The sequence below is a fragment of the Oreochromis niloticus genome, linkage group LG14, assembly GCF_001858045.2.
Source record: "Oreochromis niloticus isolate F11D_XX linkage group LG14, O_niloticus_UMD_NMBU, whole genome shotgun sequence".
NCBI classification, from domain to species: domain Eukaryota; kingdom Metazoa; phylum Chordata; class Actinopteri; order Cichliformes; family Cichlidae; genus Oreochromis; species Oreochromis niloticus.
Genome location: NC_031979.2, coordinates 35,443,056 through 35,464,228, shown reverse-complemented (window position 1 = coordinate 35,464,228; position 21,173 = coordinate 35,443,056). Strand labels below are relative to the sequence as shown.

At 39.7% G+C, this 21,173-nt stretch overlaps 1 protein-coding gene across 5 annotated transcripts in view; it reads left to right on the top strand.

Annotated features, from left to right (window-relative positions):
• The first annotated feature begins 462 nt into the window (after positions 1-462).
• The window catches only part of gdpd4a (glycerophosphodiester phosphodiesterase domain containing 4a), a 42,070-nt gene continuing 21,359 nt past the window's right edge, over positions 463-21,173 (top strand). For 2 of the 5 annotated variants that reach the window (XM_019345076.2, XM_019345078.2), the window contains exons 1-4: positions 463-854; positions 18,052-18,219; positions 18,631-18,714; positions 20,760-20,865. In XM_019345076.2, the coding sequence (XP_019200621.1) occupies positions 18,158-18,219; positions 18,631-18,714; positions 20,760-20,865 (252 nt within the window). In that variant the 5' untranslated portion in view covers positions 463-854; positions 18,052-18,157. Of the gene's footprint in view, positions 855-2,038; positions 2,172-18,051; positions 18,220-18,630; positions 18,715-20,759; positions 20,866-21,173 lie in introns of all 5 variants that reach the window. The other 3 variants (XM_019345077.2, XM_005474831.4, XM_019345079.2) reach the window with 3 other exon arrangements.

Genomic DNA, 21,173 nt, shown 5'->3' with positions numbered 1-21,173 from the left:
TCCTTTTTTTCTTATTAGATTTGAAGGACGATTGTTACGGAAGAAGATTAGGGCCAATGGAAAAAGAAAAAAAGTGGAGACATCTTTTTTTTCAGAATTTTGTCTTTAATCCCAGAATTCTGAGGAAAAAGTTGAGAAATTCATCTTTAGGGAACCAAAAAACTAACATCAACCCATAATATCATATTTTATTGCAGAGTAGTTAAATGAAATGCAATATCACAAAATTAAAGCTCAACAAGGTAAATATTACACAAAGCTCAAGTGCTCAATTGAATTGAATAAATAGATAGCTAAATAAAGGAGCCCAATAAGTGAAAATGTACATAAATTAGAATAAACAATTATGCAAAACCTTGATGTAATACAATAAAGTGGCTGTATAAAGACAAAGAGCTCTATAAATGTCCAAACAGGCCAATATTTATACTTGAACAGCCTTAAAAATGCATTTATCAGGTATTTAAATGGTTGCGATTGATTTTCAGTCAGGCGGATTAGCTCCAAAGTGAGTAAAAAGCTCAGCACCTGTGTGGCGTTTACTGGAACAATGTGAACGTATCCATGGAGAGCGCTGTCGTGACGTAAGCAACAGGTTGAACGGAGCCCCTCGCGGACGCCCCGTGCCTGCACTTCTGTTGTTTCCCTGTCCGGAGCTCGTGCGGCACATCCCGGTGTCATCATCATCATCAGCAGCACACGCGGAGCCGACTGCGTGCATGTGTGTGTGAGGCTGCGCTGCTGCACGAGACCTCTGCCGCATTCGGCTCGTGCCTCAGAACCCATTTTAAAAACTAACGGCTCAAAACGAGACGGAGAAAACGGACAGCGGCGGGAAAACTGACGTCCTTCAGGTAGGAAAACCTTAATTTATTTGTTTTTTTTAACACCGTCACTGGGATTTTACTGCGTTCTGTCGTGTCAGTACTGGTCATACACTGTGAATAACGGTCTTTATGTCACGAGCAGCGTCCGTGTAACAGCGACTTTAGGTCCTGGCCAGCTGAACGATGTCGCGGTGATTGAGCACCGCACTAAACAGGCTGCTTGGTTCTTCTGTCTGCGTAAGAGCGAAGAAGACCAGTCATAATATTTATAATATAGTATCTATGACTGTGTACATCTAAGCTATGTTTGAATGGGTTTTAATTTCCCACCATGGAAATTGTTTACAGCCTGGGTGTTTCTTGTTCAGTAAGTTCTAGTTTTATCAATTAGAGTAAAACTGGGAACAATCTGAGCAAGAGTAGACCTTCATTTGACTTTAAGTTGTACCGATTATGCAGCACACTTTGCATTTCATGAGTTACAGTCACAAAAATGCATTTCTTTACTGTGTTTTAGTCAATTTAATCACACATGTCCAGCAGAGACTGCAGGAGAGTCTGAACAGTTGATCTTCAGCTGCTTTTCTTCAGTTTGATGGTTGATTTAGTGGCACATGTCGTGATTGATGGCTGTCAGGCTCTCTCATTGTTATCCCATAGTTCAATACAACACAGTACAGTGGCAGGTTCCCTTTTTTTCTGTGAGGACTAATATTTAAAGTCACGTGTCAAGACATCCAATGGACATATATGCATTTATCATCCACTCATGATCAGTTGTAGACCTTTGGGCATGAAAAGTGGTTTGTAAAAGCAGGCTTTTATTTTTATTATTGCAGCAGATGGCAACAGATCATTGTCAGACATCTCATACAGATTTGTTTATCCACTGTCTGAGCCATTTAATTCCCAACACATTCACATTTTCAAATGTCATAATTTATTCAGTTTGTAGACTTTTCTGCTGGCTTTGTGATGATTTCTGGTCAGGAAGATGAAATTAAAGCCTAACAGGTAAAAAAGAAGCTGACTGGGTCAAAATAAGTTGTAAAAAGCTTTTTTTTAGGACATTATGCGTTAATGATTTGCTGTTAGAACACTCTCTGGTTAAAGATTTTCACTTACGACTGAAAATCTTTTAACTGTGACTGCAGATGTGTCATGAGGACATTTTCAGATATCACAGGATGATTGAAGATTTGTTTTTCCAGTCGTTTCGTCTTTGTGTTGACATTCAGCGTCCTCTACCAGCAGCCTGCACTACAAAGCACCTTCAGCATACCCAGGATGTGTTTCAGATGTCTCACTCTGACATCAGCAGTCAGGCTAAACAGTCACACGAAGGTAGGTATCAACTCAGGGTTTATCAATCTAGCTGCGAGCGTGTTCACATCAAAGAGGCGGCGTTGGCAGCATCTGATCAATTACAAACATCAGTGGGTACACAGGAAGCAATGCGGCTGATTCATAAAGGTAAAATGTAACATTCGACACATTTGAAGACGTTAAACCCACAATACAGACTGAAAGCAACAGAGCTGCTGCATTTCCTCTCTCACACTGCTGTGTGAGAGAGGAAATGTTTATTATCAGAGCTGCATGAATGTGTGCGCTTTCAGGGCTTTGGCCAGTGTGACTGGAAAGGACTTGTCATATTAATAAAGTCTAGCCAATTTGGAGCCGGGAAGGGAATGCAGCAGAACTGCTGATTGTGTAAATTGAGACTCATCAGTGTTACGGCTCTGTCATTAACACACAAACAAAACTGAGAGAGTACATTAAAATAATGTTTAGATGCATGTAAGACAGCTTTATTGTTTCAGCTGCTGCACCAGTGGTGTTGGTCTGAGAGCGGGGATATAAATGTTAAATAAATTGGTTTCTAATAATCAGTTTCTTGTTGATGCTTTTCTCAGGAAGACTTTAGATGATATTGAAAAACTGATATTGAAAGACTTCAGACCAGCATCCAGCTTCTTCTGGGAATATTGGTGTTATTTTCCAGGGGATTGATCGGTCTGTAGGAGGTGGTTTCGTACCTTCTGGTCTCTTACCCAGAGCGTGATGTGTGTCAGAGTGGGTTAGGTCTGCAGCATAAGTTGCCGTGGTGAACTAGGATCTTAAACCTGAAAAGCCAAGGTTAAACCTGTACTTGCCTCGATAAGCACCTTATCCTACCTACTCCGTAGGTGTGTGCACTCTGTGGTTGTTTGTGTATTATATCAGGGTTCGCAAAATTTCAAAATCCCTGGTAGCCCTTCGGGCAGGGACTCTTCAGTTTGTGGTAGCCCAAAATAAATTTAAGTAGCCCGAATAAAAAAGAGAGCAATTTTTTGATTGATGTTTTGTTTCTGTTACAATATTATACTTTAATGCAGAGGTTCCCAAAGTGTGGGGCCCGCCCCCTAGGGGGTGGGGGGTGCAGAGCCATTGCAGGGGGGGTGCGGTATGAAAAGAAAAAAAAAAAAGAGCGCTTGGACACTGTGGACAGGTTTTTGACGGGGCTCCCACACAAACGCAAAGCAGGAGATGAAGCATCGCCAAATATGTTTCCAAACCAACTTCCTTCCAAGCCAAAGACTAGAAAATATGGTGAAGCATATCTTCCCTTTGGCTTCACCTGCACAAGTGCCAAGGTAGGTCTCCCCTGCAAAATTAGTTTCCCTGCGTCGGGAGCAGCGCTGGGCTCTCCAAATCACGGACAAAGAGTATCCAACATTCTTGATTTTTAGTTCACAAACACTTCTTGTAATAACTAACTACTCCTGACATTTTTGGACATGTTAGCTCTTTATACAGTAAAGTTACAGTGGGATACAAATAATATCAGGCTGATCCTGCCGTAATTTGTTCCCCCGGTTCAAATCACGGACAAACAGTATCCCACAGCTGTTTTTGTTTTTGAACCCATTTTGTACAGAGAGACATTTTTTTGAAAAATGTATTGACAGCAATGTTGAATATTATTACACAGGAAAAAAACCCAACTATATGTAAAATAATTACACTGTGACACCTCTGCCTTTCTAAATGGGGGGACAGTAACTGCGTGTATATGTAAGCGCGTAAAACCTGCAGATAGTCAGATTAACAGTAACAGTATTTTGTCTCTATCTGCCATTCTGCAATTCATCTCATGTAAACAATAACGTGGCGCACAGCGTGACGTGAAAAGAGGCACATACCTTTGTCGTTGTGTGACGAACTCTGTATTCCTCGTCCACACGTAAACGCAAAAAAAGGAGTTTTAAATAATCTCCGTTTTCGGTGAATCGCAACGCTGTTTATGTGTTGATGAAAGGCCCAAACGCATAGAAACAGCTGCGTTTTCAAAAAATACCCGTGTAGGTGTGGACGTAGCGTAAAAGAGTTAGTAGTATATTTTATTACTACCTGTAAGTTATTGCCGTTTACTTGTATTTGCTTAATCGTTTACTAAATTTTTGAGGTGTGAAATAAAGTGGAGCAAATGGAGCAAAATATGGGTTTGTGTGTTTGGAGGATGTGTTTAGGTGGTGGTGGGGGGGGCGCGAACATTTTTCTTGTAAAACAAAGGGGGGCCTGGCCAAAAAAGTTTGGGAACCACTGCTTTAATGTATAATATTGTAACAGAAACAAAACAGGAAACACAAAATTGTTGAAACACAAATTACAACATTGTATAAAAATTACAATCATCAACTCAAATACTTGGTTCTAATTGAACAGAAATGTCTATGAACTTGTAAGAACTGTGTGAATCAGTCTGTGTCAGGTCCTGAATTTGAAATTTCCACTGAAGTCACGGGTAAGAGATAAGTGGAACCAAGATCGAGGCCATTCTTTTTGAAGTTTGCAAAGACTGCTAAATTTTGCCAATGGTAGTTCACTCTTTGCAACACAGTACGCTGTTCTAAACAGATTTTTCAGGTTTATATTTAGTATGTTCTTTGCAATTGGTGTTTGTTCTGGGAAAGATATTGCAGACTGAGCAATAATGCATTTCTTGCATTTCTCATGGGTTCTAATGGGGGTCTTTCTTAAAGTTACTGGTCCCAGTAACAAAGGCGCTTGTCGACTCAGAAATCGAGGGAAAACCAACAACACACCTGCCAGAACATTATGTTATTTACAGGGCTGCACATAAGTGATCCGCAGGTGCGCATTTGCTGTCAAAATAAAAGACGCGCACCAGATAAGAAGTTGTAACGCGCGTTTGCGTACATATAACAGGCACTGTTTTTGTCCGCTAGAGTGGGATTTTCACGGCATATTCTGCACCACATCTCTGTGTGTTCATCATTTGTTTGAAGCCAGCTCACCTCCTGCAACCACTTTTCCAAGAATACGCGCTTCTTTTGTGGTTTGGACTCCTTCTGACATTTCTTTGGAGGTGGAGGAACACCAGAGTAATTGCTTAAAGGAGCTTGCTTCTTCGACATCTTCAAGAGTTCTAAACAAATGTCTGTCCTCCTCCAGAAAATCTGGAGGCGCGCGTTGCAACTTCTTATCTGGTGCGCGTTTTTTATTTTGACAGGGAATGCGCACCTGTGGCCCACTTATGTGCACCCCTGGTTATTTAGCTTGTCATATTCCAGCCACAGAAATTCTTTTGTCCATGAAACCATAAAGCTGCACTTTCTTTTTCCCTCAGTCTGATTTGTCATAACTTTTCCGTTTTGTGGTCGGCTTTTCTTTGGCTGTCACTTCTTCACCCTGACCTGTCTTATTTGGCTCAGCAGAACTAAAATATATATATATATCCTGCTGCTTTTACACACGCACTCACATAACGGTCAGCGATTCTCTGCGCATTCAACCTCTCACGTGTTTAAGCTTGCTGTGGGAGATTTCACTTGTCAGGTTTGAATTGTAGCTAATGAGTGATAAGACGATGTCAGAGGAATTGGTGCGCAATTAATCGTCACTCGCCAATCAGTGCTGCCGCTCTCTATACACAGTTCGCGCGATCGCAAAGTGAAAGCAAAAAACAAGCACAAATTCAAACGCGATTTCAATATGTCACATATTGACAGTGGCTCCCCGATGCCAATAACATAATTACCCAGCTACATTTCCGAAAGAATGCAAAAGCATTGACATATATTTTTCCTTCCTATGATAGCCCGACGGGCAGGGCTGAGATGGATTTTGGTAGCCCAACTGGAAAATTCGCTAGCCCCGGGACGTCAGGCTAGCGATTTTGCGAGCCCTGTATATAAAGATTCGTTCATCTCTTATTGCTTTGTGAAAATATAAGAAGCAAAGGGTCGCGTCCTCTTAACACTACTGACGAGAGAAATATTAGCCTGTTTCTCTCTCAGGCGTCTGCAGGTTGAAGTGAGGATCCTGCCTGAAGCCATCTCATACTCGGAGTGTCTGGGGAGTAAAATTGGCCTCCATCAATGCTCATCTCACTCTGACCTTTCAGCTTGATATTTCTGTACGGGTTTGTGCTGTTTTATCGCAGATTTTTTTTTTTTTTTTTTTTTTTTTTTTTACAGCAGCATACAAAGCTTTAATACTGAAATTTTAAGCAGTTTTTCAGTTATACAGTTGGAAGTAGAAGTTCCCCCTGTGCATTGTGTTTTTTTTTTTATGAGGTAATGTGGTGCTTGCTGCAGTGTTATTACTTAAATTTTCAGTACACTTTAATCAGATGGGTTTTATTACAGCTGATGAATATTCCCACAGCATAGCAGTAAAAACAATTACAAACATTGTGATATCTTTTTCTCACTGAAGGTGTTCAGTGGACGTGGTGATCATTCTCTGAGCAAAATGTGTAACGGATACGATGGTCCGTGTTTTTTTTAACGTGAAACTAACACTGCTGGAGCTGTGGACCAGCACAGCTCTTAACCTTTTTAAAATAAATCTACTTTTTTCAGCTTATATTCGTGTTTTATTAAAGTTCAACACACATTAACAGTTACCATTGCCCATCCAAACATTCATCAGGAATTGTTGAATTTCTGTCTTTGACAGATGCACCAATGAGTGCTCTACATGCGCTTTCATACACGCATTAAACAAATCGGGCTTCCTGTACAGATCGGTCAGTGGATAGGACTTTCTATATAACAGGAAGATGTAAATGTGAGGTGGAAGATGGAGGGTCCTGTAATGTTTTGATATAGAAGATGATAATCTGCAGCCACTCAACCCAGAGTGTGTGTTTTTTACCACACTCTGGCAGGCATGCAGGTACTAACGTCCAAAAAAGAAAGCTCCTAGCAATGATGACATTAATGTTATTCAAAATATTTGCTCTAGAACAATTTCTGCAATTTTAACCACAAATTTTTGACTGTAAAACTTTGACAGCAGAAGCCTGATGGTTGTAGCTGCTGCTGTTGAGCTGTGCTGTGATGGTGTTTGGACAATGAGTGAACAGCTGATTGTGCTGGATACAGAGGGCTGCTTTGTCTTAGCTGTACAGTCTCTCCTGCTCACTCATCTGCTGAGCTACAGTGTCGTCTTTTTCTGTGTGGCACACACAGAGGCTTTAAAGGTTGATATACTGTATCAGCTTTACTGTTGACATTTTGTTTTTTGGTGCTTATTTTAGTATGTGTTTTTGTGTGAATTTGTTATGTACTAGTTAAAAACAAAACTGGCAAATGTATGCAAAAGAAATTGAAACATTTATGTGAAATCTGGCAGATTAACAAGAAAAACTTGGCAAATTTATGAAAATGGAAAATGACACAAAAAAACTGACATTTACAAGCCAACTTGCAAATTTACAAGGAAATTTATAGAGTTGAGAAAACATGACAAATATATGAGAGGAAAAAAAAATTTTGTCTTGTAAAATTGCCAGTTTTTCTCCTAAATTTCAATCTGAGGTCTTGACTTTTTTTTTCTCCATTTTTAGCCCCATGAATTTTTTTCCTTAAATTTCCCTAATATAACATTGTAAAATTTTAACTTCACATAAAAAAATCTTAAATTAAAAAAACACCTGAGTTATAGGGGTGAGCCTCAAAGCTATGTCATGGTATTTCAAAACAGTTTATGATAATGATATTTCTGATGGTATATAAAAAATGTTGAAGATGTTTTATTGATGCTCGCGGGCAGCAGCATGTGTAAGTGTACGAAAAGCATTTTCCTTCTTTTCCGATGAGCTACTGTCACTGATGACACACTTCCTAATTTGAGGTGTGAATCGAGGTGCCAGCAGCAGCGCTGTAGTGCAGTAGGATTGACACAGCATTATATCCAGTAACACAGCATAAGTCAAATGTAAGCACAAAAGCAGCCTAGTTGGTGTTTTCCCAGGAACGTTTCGGTATAAAATAACTCCTTTAAACACTTCAGTTCAACAATAACAAAAGTATGTTCACTTTGTAACACTTCAGGAGTTGCACAACACTGTCACATAATAAAACCTGTGATGCTGTGTCTTGAGTTGAGCTTTTTAATCAGCTGCTTAAAGCCCTGCTTTTCCACCATGTGACCACATTGGTAATTTGTACACAGTTTGGTCCTCCTGTTATATGAAGTGCACTTAGCAAAGCTCAGTGGACTTATTTGTTTACCTTCGGGTCACACATCGCCAACTGCTTGTATCGCCTCCATCGTCGGCTGGTTTTAGTCTATGTTGTGTTTTTTCATCCCCAAGTGGTGAAACAGCAGAAACTGTTTTCTTACATTTTTTTTTTTCTACCAATTTGTAGGGGCTGATTGGTCATTAAAGGCTCATGTGGCCTTTGCTGTCAGACATACTTGGGCTTGTCTTGTTGTGCACGATTTGGAACATGAATACATGCCATTGCTATAGCAACAATATTTTATTAAGTCAGTGTTATTGCAGAAGATATCGTGGAAGGGCACAGCCCTACTAAATCACCAACTGCTGTACGGAGACATAAAACAGCCTTTTTCTTTCACATATTTGAAGTGTCAGTCACAGGCTGTGTGAGAGAAATCAGGAACGAAGGAAATGAAAATCTAGAAAGAACAAGATGTGCAGATGTCTCTATCAGGAACATGTTGACATTCGCCTCCACACTGTCTGCACATTTAGTCGCAATGTTTTTCCTCCACCTCCACCTTTTCCTCCTCCTCCTCCAGTCTTGTGTGTTTTGCTGCATCATGTTTTACAGATGAAGTCAGTCTGTACAGGCAGCTTTCAGCTCTGTGATTGCATTTTTCATCCTCAGCAGGCCTCTCTTCGACTTTACCCCTAGTCTTGGACCACTTGCAGTCAGCTCTAGGATCTACTGCTGGGTGTCTCCAGCAAAAAGAGCTGTGCATTGGGACTGCAGTAATGCATTTTACTCTTAGCCTGTGTCATTAAACAAGAACAACTAAAAGAAGACACGATTTCCTTGTTTGTCTTTTGTGAAACACTTTTTTAAATCTATTAAATATTCTTTTATTGCCAATATTTGAACTAATGGCAATATAGTTTAAACATTTAGTCTCTTGGGTGTCTCTAGCAGCCGTCAACTGATTTATATGTCAGAAACTTAGATTGTATTTCCTTATGCCTGCATGTGAATGTTGTTAGCTTAGTGATTTGTAGACTTAATTTCTATGTCAACAAGTGACTTGCCCCCAGCACAGCTGTTTAGGCAGCCAGATGCTACTGTACATATGGCACCAAGATATTTGTCAGTGTTTGTGGGTAATCTGACATTAGCCAGGAGAAAGCGAGGTTTGTCTAATGAAGCCTGTCTGAGAAAACAGGAGTTTGACCTGGCTAATAATTAGTTTCAAGTTTCATCTTACATTACTCACATGAATACAGTTGCACTGAAAACCCACAAATATGTGCTCCTATCTGCCAACAGGACGAGGACGACAAACAGAAATGTTACAATAACATTTTCAGAAGCTATTATGATGATTTGCAATTTTTCTCAATTTCTCCTGCTGCCTTTGAAGAGCGTCACTAAGCTTGTCTTCCATTTCCAATGGTCAGCAGCATCACGAAAATCCCAGCTTTTGTAACTAAAGTAACAAATAAATAATCCAAATATACCATAGTCCGACAAAGAACTTTAACTCGTGCAAAAACAGATTTCGTGTCATCACTTCAGTATCTGAGTTTGCATTACCAAAATCGAAACGCAGACTCCAAAAGTAAATACACAGCCTTTACTTGCAAGAACACAAAGTTCATAGAAGAAGGCAGCTAAATAAGCTGCAGGCAGAGGGCACACCAGAAGACAAACAAACTTTGACAAAGACTAAAGGGAAGAACATGGCTGTAAATACACAAACACAAGGTAATCAAAAGATCGCACACAGGAGAACACAGCTCAAACGAATCAATTAACTTCTAGGAAATAAAACTAATAGAAAAGCACAAGAGACCAAATAAAACAGGAACTAAAGTAACAGCGGTGCAGGGAACACACACAAACAAAGACTTCACTGGTATCTTTAAATTTAGTTAAAATTATGGATTTTGTTAAGGATACTCAACCAAATACAAAGAAAACTCAGAGAATCAAATATAAATAAAATCCATAAACACTAACCAAAAACTAGAATTCTAGAAGAATAAAACATCATAATACAGAAATAATAATGTAAATGAAAAGAAATCCAAATCAATCTAACATTCCTCAGTAAACAGTAAATAAAACCAAAGCAAAGTCTCTAAAAACAAAAAAATACATAAAACTCATTAGAACATACGATTCTCAACAATAATACCAAAATACACAAAAGCTCTGAATGATGTAACATAAGTCATCAAAACAAAGTCACAGCGTGACAGCCACCTCGTTGCATAGACTTTGTATGTAATCGCCTCTTCTCGAAAACTAAACTTCAAATCAACCTATAGGAGGTTCATGCACTCAAAAGCACAATTGGTCGGTTTACATTTAGTTAACACAATGATCCTGGGCAATCACACTCAACAGAGGTGTTTATATCTTCCTGGTATTTCTGGCTATATAGTAAACAAACCTGGGTTTACAGAAAATTTACCACATTGGGCATTTTCACGTCAGTGGGCAACAAAATATTTTCTATGCAGGAAAAATCCCAACAATATTGACTTCAGTTCAGCAGCTGTTTTATTAATTAAGTGGTTCTGTGGTTTTCTGATAATCTCAGCTCTGACCTGCTTTACATTTCCACTTCTAATATTCCCTAAAGGGACCACTGAAGTTTAGCCTGATGCATATTAATGCCCTGAAATCACAGTTGTTTGTTTACAGGAGCAACAAGCATTAGCTGTCTGGTTTAGAGGGCACTTCAGATTAAACAGAAGATCCATGTTCTGTTCTTTATATAATAACTCTTTGTTCTCAGTAATGCAATGCATGCTTTTTGAATAATATATCAGGTTAGTATATAATCGGATTCATTTTTGATTCAGCTCACACAATATTTTCCTCAGTGTTTCGGTGCCCCAGGCAGGTTATGATTTGTCCTCATTAACCATTTGCCACACCTGTGGCACCGCCAATCAAAGACATATGGCTCAGATCTTTGCATTAGATTACCTTTGGCACTGGAAAGGAAATCCAAACATCGTGGCTAAGCAGTAAATATGTCTCACTGGTTTCACTGCATTCATCTTCATCTGTTAGAGCATGCTCCCTGTGAATAGGCTCCATATTTCCAGTGTTACCAGAGGTAATAATGTAACTTTTGGGAGCAGCCAAAAATCTGGTCAGATGTGTTGACGGCAAGCAGCAAAGTGAAATACAACGGATTACTAATCTCTTCTTTACCCAGCAACCGTTCCCCACATGACCTAGAGATTAACTCATATATGCCCTCCACTCTAGCAAACCTGCTTTGGTGTCAAAGATGCCACTTAAATGCTAAATTATTATTGATAAATTATTCTTGGGTACCCAAGTCTTTCTCACATTGCTGTTATAGAGATGCTCAAGGAACCGTCTGAGCAGGAGAGTTGCTTTAACGTTAAAATGTATCTTTACATTTTGAAGAAACTTAAAAAGAGACACAAAGACGCAAACCTGCCAGGACTAATGTTTGCAGGATTGCTGAGAAAATTATACAGACCCACATGTATTAGCACTGGAGCACATTTGACAGCTACAGCGTCGGCTGTGAACATTAACAATTGATATATGGAAAAAAGTTGGCACTTAATGACTGTTTGCAAGTTATGATGCCTACATTTGCATGCAGCAAAAATGGTCAGAAACAAGTGCCAAGCAAATTTTGGAGATCACTTGTTGATATTCATGTTATCATCATTTTATGGGGTAAACTCCTACAATCACTGGTTATTTTTTATATGGTCAGTGTCAGTTCTTTTGAAACACCTCAGAGGTAAATACTGTGGATTACACTCAGCAGCTGGAAACAACAAAACAATCAGTACGACACAATGACTGTGTGTCAGCATAATGCCAATACTAATGAAGCTGTAAGTAAAGACATCTCTAATGGAAAACAAAGCTGTGACTAATGTAATAAATGCCCTGGTGTCATAGTAAATCTACACACAGCTGCAAAAATTTAAATATGCATGCTAAATCATTTTAGCAGCATATTATCCACAGAGTAAATTTCTTATTGATCACACTTTAGATAAGTTTAGACTCTTGTGTACAACATGAAAGCAATTGTTAGAAGTCTCTTAAGTACAAGTAAGAAAGTCCTTGAGTGATAACTTTGTCTTTTGTGTTTGCCTTAAATATCAGGCCTTCGGTCTCAGCAGAGGAGAAGGCCGACCTTGTTTGCTAAACTCTTTCAATGATTTGTCCTTTTGGGAAACTGGAGCAAAGTTTTTATTTTTTATTTTTATGTTTTCTTCTCAAATCACTGGTTTTCTGCAGTTCATTGCTGCTGATTTGGTCTAAGGCCTGCTGTTAAACACCTGATGCTTAAACTGTGTTTTATAACATCCACATCAGTTTCCTAAGCCATCTTCATCCTTAACGTTGGAGCATGTCTTCGCAACTTTGAAGTTGTTTCACTTCCATTTCTGTGTTTGCGCATGTGCAGTGTGAGAGGTTGCGTTAAATCAGCCCGTGGTAGGGCCTCAACAGTGCGATACCCTCACGAGGGGTGACCAGGATATCAAACAGGTTTGATTTTCTTTTTTCATACCATTGCTGATCGGGGGCTGGTTGTGAGGTGTTAATCGCTTCTCATTACCCCATGTATACTACACGATACACTATTAAGGCGAAACTCGGGCCGATCCCCAAAATGGTCACGAGTGGAAAATCGTCTTAAAATGGGCCAAAACTCTCACAGTGTATGCCCAGCTTTAGTTATTTCCGGGTCCGAATGCGGTTTCATTTTCTAAAGCCAAACAAACACCGGGGCACCGCTGAGAGGTAAAAATGGTCCAGGCTTTTTCAGCTCCAATAAAATTTAGTGTAGCTGTTCTAACAGGTGTTACAGTAAAGTTTAACGTCCAGGCATCCATAAAGATTAATACCCACACTGAAATTTCAGTCAGCCTGAGAGGGATTGAATTCTGAAGCTTACGAATATTTGATATCTGGGATACCGTGAGCATTATGGCTGTAGTTTACACCATGTGTTTTAAAAACTTACAGATCTGCGACTGAGAATGGCCACTAACTAGTTTTGGTGGGAGCTCATGACAGTTCAAACAAACAAGATAAAAAAACAAGAGCCTCATCCAACCTGAAGCAGGATTAATACATCATCACTTAATATGTAGATAAGTGTGTGTAGGGTAGATTATTAACCCCTTTGTTCGCGCTTTAATGCCTGCACATTAGATCTAAAATGAAGCCTGACGAGGCATTCGAAAGGCATCACAACATCAACTTTATGAACAAAACAGAAACATTTCTTTGCTGTACAGAAACGTGCTGACGGTTTTTAGGTGTGTAAATCGTGTCGGAGTGTCTTAGTTAAAAACTGTTGTTTAAAGATGCTCAGTCTCCTTCAGACAGCAGCACATATGGTGAGGTTCCCACCTTTCCTGCTGTCACTGGGATCAGAGCTGTGCTGCATGTCTGAAGCTGTGTCAAACACACTCTTTACCTGCGTCGTGTTGTTCCTGTGGCGCTGCAGCAGTTCAGTGATTACAGCTGTTTCAGGGTTCGACGTGACCGGTGGCCCACAGGTGCATTAGGCTGTCATTTAAAATGAAAATGGCAGACAGAAACACCCTCCTTCTGTTTTCTCTCATTTCGACCAAAAAAGGCAGTGTTGGTTATCTGCAAGGATGATAAATGTGAAACTATAGAAGGGTATAGTCAAACGTTATGGAAACTATGCTAAACTTCTAAATCTTCCATGTTAAATAAGATTTAAAATAAATTAACAAGGAAATAATTCAGACATACCATAGTGTGACAGAGTGATCTGGGATGTTTAAGGAGCAGGAAAAGTAAAGAGCTACAGGACTAACTGACGAAATGAGAGCATCATTGTGAAACAAAACGCACAGCTGTAAGAACTTTATCTGACTTACCTGTCTTTACATATCAAACTACAGCCTTACTGTCCACTTACTGACAAACACAGTTTTTTACAACACCTGAAAGTAAAAAGTTGGTGCTGTAGTGTCGTTGTTGATATAGTGTGCATAAATATAAATAGAAAAGTGTGTGGGCAGGTGACCTCAGCTGAATTTTTTTTGCCTGTGGCCAAATAAAGTGCTGTCCATGCGTGCAGTTGGATGTCCTGCAGCTAAGGCACTGGCCACAATCCAAAATCTGCACTGAGACAAAGAGGAACTGACAGATGGATAGGTGACGGGGGAGAAGGTGGAAGGAAAACTGTGTCGAGACAAAGAAACACAGAAGAGCACCAGGGAAGGAAAGGTTGACATAAAGATTGAAAAATCTCAGTAGAACATTTTCCCATGAACCACTTGTGTGTGTCCTCACTGGACAGCGAATTTATCCACCTAAATTTAACAAGTGCACCCTACTTTTTACCTCAGGAGCTCAGGTAGTGCTCTTTTCACGTCACAGCCTGCCTCACATCTGACGCACTTTAGGTCCCAAACCCAGCAACAGACAGAAGAAAAAACACTTTTATCAGGTGTCAAAACTTTCTGACAGGCGGTGGGTTGAGAGTAACTTTAGACAATAATGGTTTAGTTATGTAAGCTTATAGAAACAGAGCTGTCTGCAGAGTGAAGGGAGACAATCTGTGGACTAAAATACCAATTAATCCTTCTGCAATTTAACTGTTAGGAGTAAGCCGGTCCAGATAAACAGCTGCTGGTGTGAATCCATTGTGGTGCCTGTAGACCTTTTACAGTTCAGTGTCTTTGCATACCTTGTGAAAAACTGTCCATACAGAAGGAAACTAAAGAAATACAAATTCTTTGTGATTATGTCTGTATATTATATATAGCCACGATTAGTTGTTTATTTATTTATACTTTTTATTATTACTCCCATTGGCTGTGACACAAAGCTCACAAGTCATTGATTACTCAGAAGGTTGGAGGTCCGATCCCTGGCTGCTTCAGTCTGCATGTCAAATATTCTTGAGCAAGATACAAACCCCAAGTTGTCGTCCGATACGTCCGTCAGAGTATGAATATGTGTTAGTGTTAGATAGGAAGCAGTTAAATAAAAAAAAAAAAGCAAAGAAAAAAGTGCTTGTATGGATGGGTGTGAAATGGTATAAAGCACTGTGAGCGCTCGAGTAGAGTAGGAAAGCGCTATATAAGAACCAGCCCATTTACCACACTTTAAAACAACTAAACTAAAACTAATAAAAGGGTCATTTGAAAGTGACGTCTAAATTTCTGCAGTTCCACACACACATGTATAATCATTAGTACACGTGTTGCATGGGTTTCCTGTGTTGGCACAAACCTCTCAGTTAAAGCAACCACACTTATAAATGAATGAGTCATAAAACATGTACTCCCCGGACAGTTGATGAATAATGGCCAAAACCGTTTCGTTGTTTAGGCTCTAAGCTCGTCTGTTTCTTCTGTAAGTTGCTTGTTTAGAGGTTGTGGCTGAACAGTGTAGCTGTGTTATTTGCTGAAATCTTTATTCAACCATTCAGAACTTCCACACTTTATCCACATGTTTCTCTCACTGCACTGCTTTCTTTTCAGTTAGTAACTCCTCTGATTTTTAGCACTTGTATATTCAGCCTGGCTGCAGGCAGATGTTGTCGTTTACAGGAAATTTCCAGCACAATAGACATTCAGTATCTCAGGTTTTGCTTGAATGACAGCATGTGGGTGCTGACTCCCTCGCCAAATATTTACATTTCCTGTTTTTATATTTCGTGTCTCTCTGAATACACTATGTGCTCACTGTGAACTGCACAATTCACTGAGTGTGGGACAGAGGACTCTGTGTGCTTTTATGTTCTGTACATAACAGCTTTGATGACGCCTAATCGTGATTTCCCTCTCACACTTTCACCCTGTTATTTCCTCACTCTCCTCTTTATCACTCCATCTGGTCCTTTCTTGTTTGCCCCACCTTCCATCATCCTCTTCACTGCAGTAATAATATCTGATGTCACAGTTGCCATGGGAGCTGTGCGATAAGTTTGCTGGTTGTCTAGTAACAGACTTCAGTCACAAAAATTAAAATGGAAATGACAAACAACACACTGAACTGTGCACATTTTAGGATGGGGATATGTATATAGTATAAAATATATTGCTTATGTTAGCACGTCTTAATAAAGTACTGTCATCTTATTTCACCTATTTCCATTTTGCAAGCAAAATGTAAAGAAATGAAGGGTTGCTCAGTGCTTACTGCACATTACTGTGTGGTAGAGAGTGGAATAGTTTTTGGCTGAAATGAATTACACATCAGGAATTTCAAACCTGATTGTAAATTTATTGAGCTACTGTTTTCATTATTGTGGAAGAAGCTGTCCTATCAGATCCAAGAACAAATCTCATTTTTAAATAAATTCATCAATTATGTCCACATTAGGGCTGCAGTATCACCAGGTGAAATGGGATTTTCTAGACGTCCTTCACCAGAAAACATTTTCGTTCTGGGAAATCCCAGCTGTACTTTGAGGCCATATTTAATCTATCGAACGAGGTTTACCTCGGGTTTCCTGCCACTTTTGGGTGCCCAGAAAACCTCCAAAGGCAGGTGTCAAGAATCACCTGGCTCTATTTGACATGAAGGAGCAATGTCTCCAAACCCCTCCGCTATCAGTGGAGGGCTGTCCACACAGAAGTGACGCAGGAAGCGACTTCCAGTGACTTGAAGTAATGTCATGTGAAAAAACAGCTTGCAGTGTGAAGTGAGTCCATTCTTGTGTTTATATGTTAAGGCTGAGGAAACTCATTTTGGATGCTTGTGTCTGTCACTTCATTCTTTTTGGTTGCTACTAGGGCTGCTCGATTATGGCAAAAATGATAATCACGATTATTTTCACTGAAATTGAGATCTCGATTATTTGACGATATTTATTTAACAATAACAATGTATTGAATAATGGCTTTAAAGATTGTCAAAAAATAATATAAAATAGTGTGCAAATACTGATTACAGTGCAAGTGTTTGCAATATAAAAATAATTGAAAAATGTAAACATCTATGTTTAGTGAACTTCAAAATACTGCACAATATTTGATCCTCGTCTGACTCCGCGAACCCATAATGTTTCCACACCACTGAAGTCGTTTTACCTCTCTTTTCAACCAACGGCATTCTTTCTTCAGCAGCCATTATCCTCTCCTCTCCAAATAACTTCTGCTTAGCTTTCCGAGCTTCCCTCGGGTCCTCTTAATTATTGTGACGCGTGTTCGAAATGCAGAGAGGTGCGCTCGATTTGCCACACGGAGCAGCGCGAGAGTAAAGCACGAGGGAGGTGCTAATAATCGGCTCAGTCATTTTTAATGATCGTTGAAAGCCCAGATTGTAATCTAGATTAAAATTTGATTAATTGAGCAGCCCTAGTTGCTACTCACAGCTCGTGACTGTGAATGAGGTGCAGCTTTACAGTGATGCTACTCCAATCCCCCTGAAAAATTGCTGCCATTACTCTGTCTTTAGGGGTAGATGGAGAGAGAGAGAGAGACTTCTTCTTCTTCTGTGGGTGTAGTTTGGTCGTTCTGCTCTAGATGCGGAGTGATAGATTAGCTGAGTATGTAGGACATTTGTTTATCATAAATCACATGTTTGAGCTGTAGATCAAATACAGGTCAGTGTGTATTTCTGTGAGCTGATCTGCATCTTCTGGGTTACTTTAAGCAGGCCACAGTAATGAAACCAGGACACTCTCACACGCTCTGTCTTGCTGAGTCTACTTTTCCTGTGAATACATTTTAAATTGAGCTTTCTTTTCTCCCCCTTAGGTAAAGAGTTTGGTGGTCAAAAATCCAGCTTTTCCCCCTCTCTCTGTCCTACATGTCTTCCGTCCTTTTCTGTCTCTCTCTGTGATGCTGGGCTGTGGCTGACTGTATGCCCGTGACCAGACTGAAACTGGGGAAGCTAAAGGTGGTGCGGCGGCAGCTGCTGCAAAGGTACAAAACGCCATCACCATTACACTCATAGTGGTACATACAGACTGTAGTTGAATAGTCCAAAAAATGGCCTCTAACCTCTTTTTTCTTAGTCGCCTTTCCTTAAAATGAAGGAAAAATTGTAAGTTAATATAGCTTATAATTATTATTTACCAAGCTGCAGTGCATTTAGAGAAAGCATATAATGGAAGCCAAGAGATTAACTGTGGTACTTAATGAGGAAGTCATGGAAAAGGTTAGGGCAGAGAAGTGTGTGAGGGCGATGCAGGACATGTATGAGGACAGTGGTCAGGAGTGATAGATTGGTTCATAGTAGGGGGTGAGACCACATCAGGGGTAGACTGAGCCTCTTCTTGTTGCAGTGGACAGGCTGACTGATGAGGTCAGGTCTCTGAAATATGATGTTTGCAGAGATCAGGTGGAAGAGAGCCTGGAGAGGTGGAGGTGTGCACAGGAGAGAAGCTGGGAGAAGGAGACAGATGGAAAAGTGACGATGTGAGGAGCAGAGATGGTGAAGGAAGATGAGTTTAAGCTAGGGTCAACCATGCAGAGCAACTGACAGTAAACAAGTAAGGCAAACATGCAGGGTGGAGACATGGTAGGGACACATGTTAGAGCAGATTTTTGACACAGGAATAGCAGCAAGTGTGAATGGGAAGGTTTACAAGATGGTAGTGAGACTTGCTATGATGTTTGGCTTTGAGATGGTGGCACTGACAAAAAGACAGGAAGTGGAGAGGCTGAATATGTTAAGATTTTCATTGGAGTCACTGGGATATCATTTGAGTACATCAGAGAGACAGCTCAAGCTGAGCAGTTTAGTGATGAAGTAAGAGAGGCAAGGCAACCTCAGCAGCAGATTTTGTTACAGCAGCGCTTTTTATGCGGGTTTGCAAAGTTAAAAATAAAACACATCCAGAAAATCTGATGTAAATAACAGACAGGGTTAGCCTAAAGTAGCTTGAATGGAGTTTCCTGAATTATTTTTACACACTGGTACTAAGAAGCATTCAATAAAACCAAATACACCCTGATTTCAAATCTAGAATTTAGACCATTTTTAATTGTCTTTGGTTCCTCGGGGCTGTAGTTGAACTTAATTTGTTTTAAAGCATCAGAAAATATCTTTTCAAACATCCTGTCTGTACACGATGAGCTTTACACTGTTTTCATGGAGGACTGTTCTAAAGTATGACCATCTGTACAGGATGAGTCACACAACTTATTTATGTACCAAGATAACCTGAATGCATCATCTAAACTGTGCTATTTTCATATGTGTTTACTGTAGGAAATGTTTGTTGCTGGCAGTTTGTTGATTTCAGTAAAATCTCGAGCAACCAGCACGTTGTCATGCAAAGATTTATTAATCTTAGATCTTAGTGAATCTTGGTTTTCACTCAACATTATTTTGATTAGATTAAAAAAATGCCGTTAAAAGTTTTACACCAAATGCTGCTTAATTAAATCATAGTTTTACCTGCACTACTCTTGTTTGCTCATTTCCAGCTCAGTATTTTCATGTTGGAGTACCTTTGTATCAATCATAGATTAAAATAATGCTTATTCATCATTTGCTCTCATAAGAACTGCACTTATCAGTTGGACACAGACGGGTCAGACCACACTGTAAAACTAGGTTTGGCAAAAAAATCAAAGTCACATTTATATTATGTTTGTAAACATTAATACAGTTTGTTTGGGTTTTTTTTTTAAAGACAGAAAATGCGAATAAATGTGTATGCCTTTTACTTTGTATAATATTTTGTACTGTTTAATTCAAAATACCTCTACCAGAGTATTTTCTAGAAAAGTACTAAAACCAGAGAAATAAAGAACACATTTCTCTGAATGTATAACACAGTGGTCACAGGATCATTAAACATGCTGTCATGATTTGAAGTACTGTGTACATCCTCACATTCATGTGCTTTTCTTTTCTGGTTTTTCTTTTTTGAGTCCATGCTCTTGTCTTTTTGGTTTTCTTTTACTCTTTATGCTGTAAGCAACATCGACTTGTCAGGGGCTGCAGATGTAAAGCTAAATCTGGCACATTTATACAATGTCCCTTACTGTGCATGATCCCTTTTTTAAAAACATTTGAAAACAAACCTTCTGGGCCTTGATGCTTCAAAGACGAGCCCTTTTAGCTCCTGTCTTGTCCCTCCTGACTCTCTTCTGTCCGTGGCAAACAAAGGTTTGAACAGTAGGTGGGTGGAAGGCCAAGATTTTGGGTGGGGGGCCCAAGAGACCAGTCTGAAGCCTGTCTTTTGGATCAGGTTACCTGGATGAGGTTACCTGCTCGTAGGCTTTGTCCATGTTGTATATGAAGATTCAGCCCTGTAATAGTACATGACAGAAAAAACATAAATATCCAGTTTAACATCTCAGAAATGACAGTAAGGTAATGTGTTACTCAAAGCCTATTTATAATAAAATTGTAGGAGTACAGTTCATTCATAGACATGTATTTAATGTGTTGAATGCTGTATTTAGGAAAGTGCCATATCCTGAGTGTTTTTCTTTTGTATCTGTATCAGGTATGAACACCAGCCATTTGTCTCCTGCCTGGCTGGCCTCTACGGCTGCCAATGGAGACGATACCAAAGAGCCCGGGCACAGCCGGGAGAGTGCTGCTGCAGCAAGGTACACACACACACACACACACACACTCACACAGTCTACAACAAGCAGATTGTTGGTTAGTTTGCTGATTGTGCAAAGAGTATTGATTACCCAGCCGGTTCTCCTCAGTCTGGCCTGCTGACTCTGACTGTCAGTAACTGCTTTTTCTATGAAAAAATATCAGTATGTGCATACGCCCTGTCAGCTGGTTTTAGTATTTAGTGGTTCTATTTGCACCTGGTAATAAAATACATCCTCAGCATCAGGGAGTTTGTGCTCCAAATATGAATGTAAACTTTTTTTACCCCGAGAAAAAAAGTTCGCCTTTA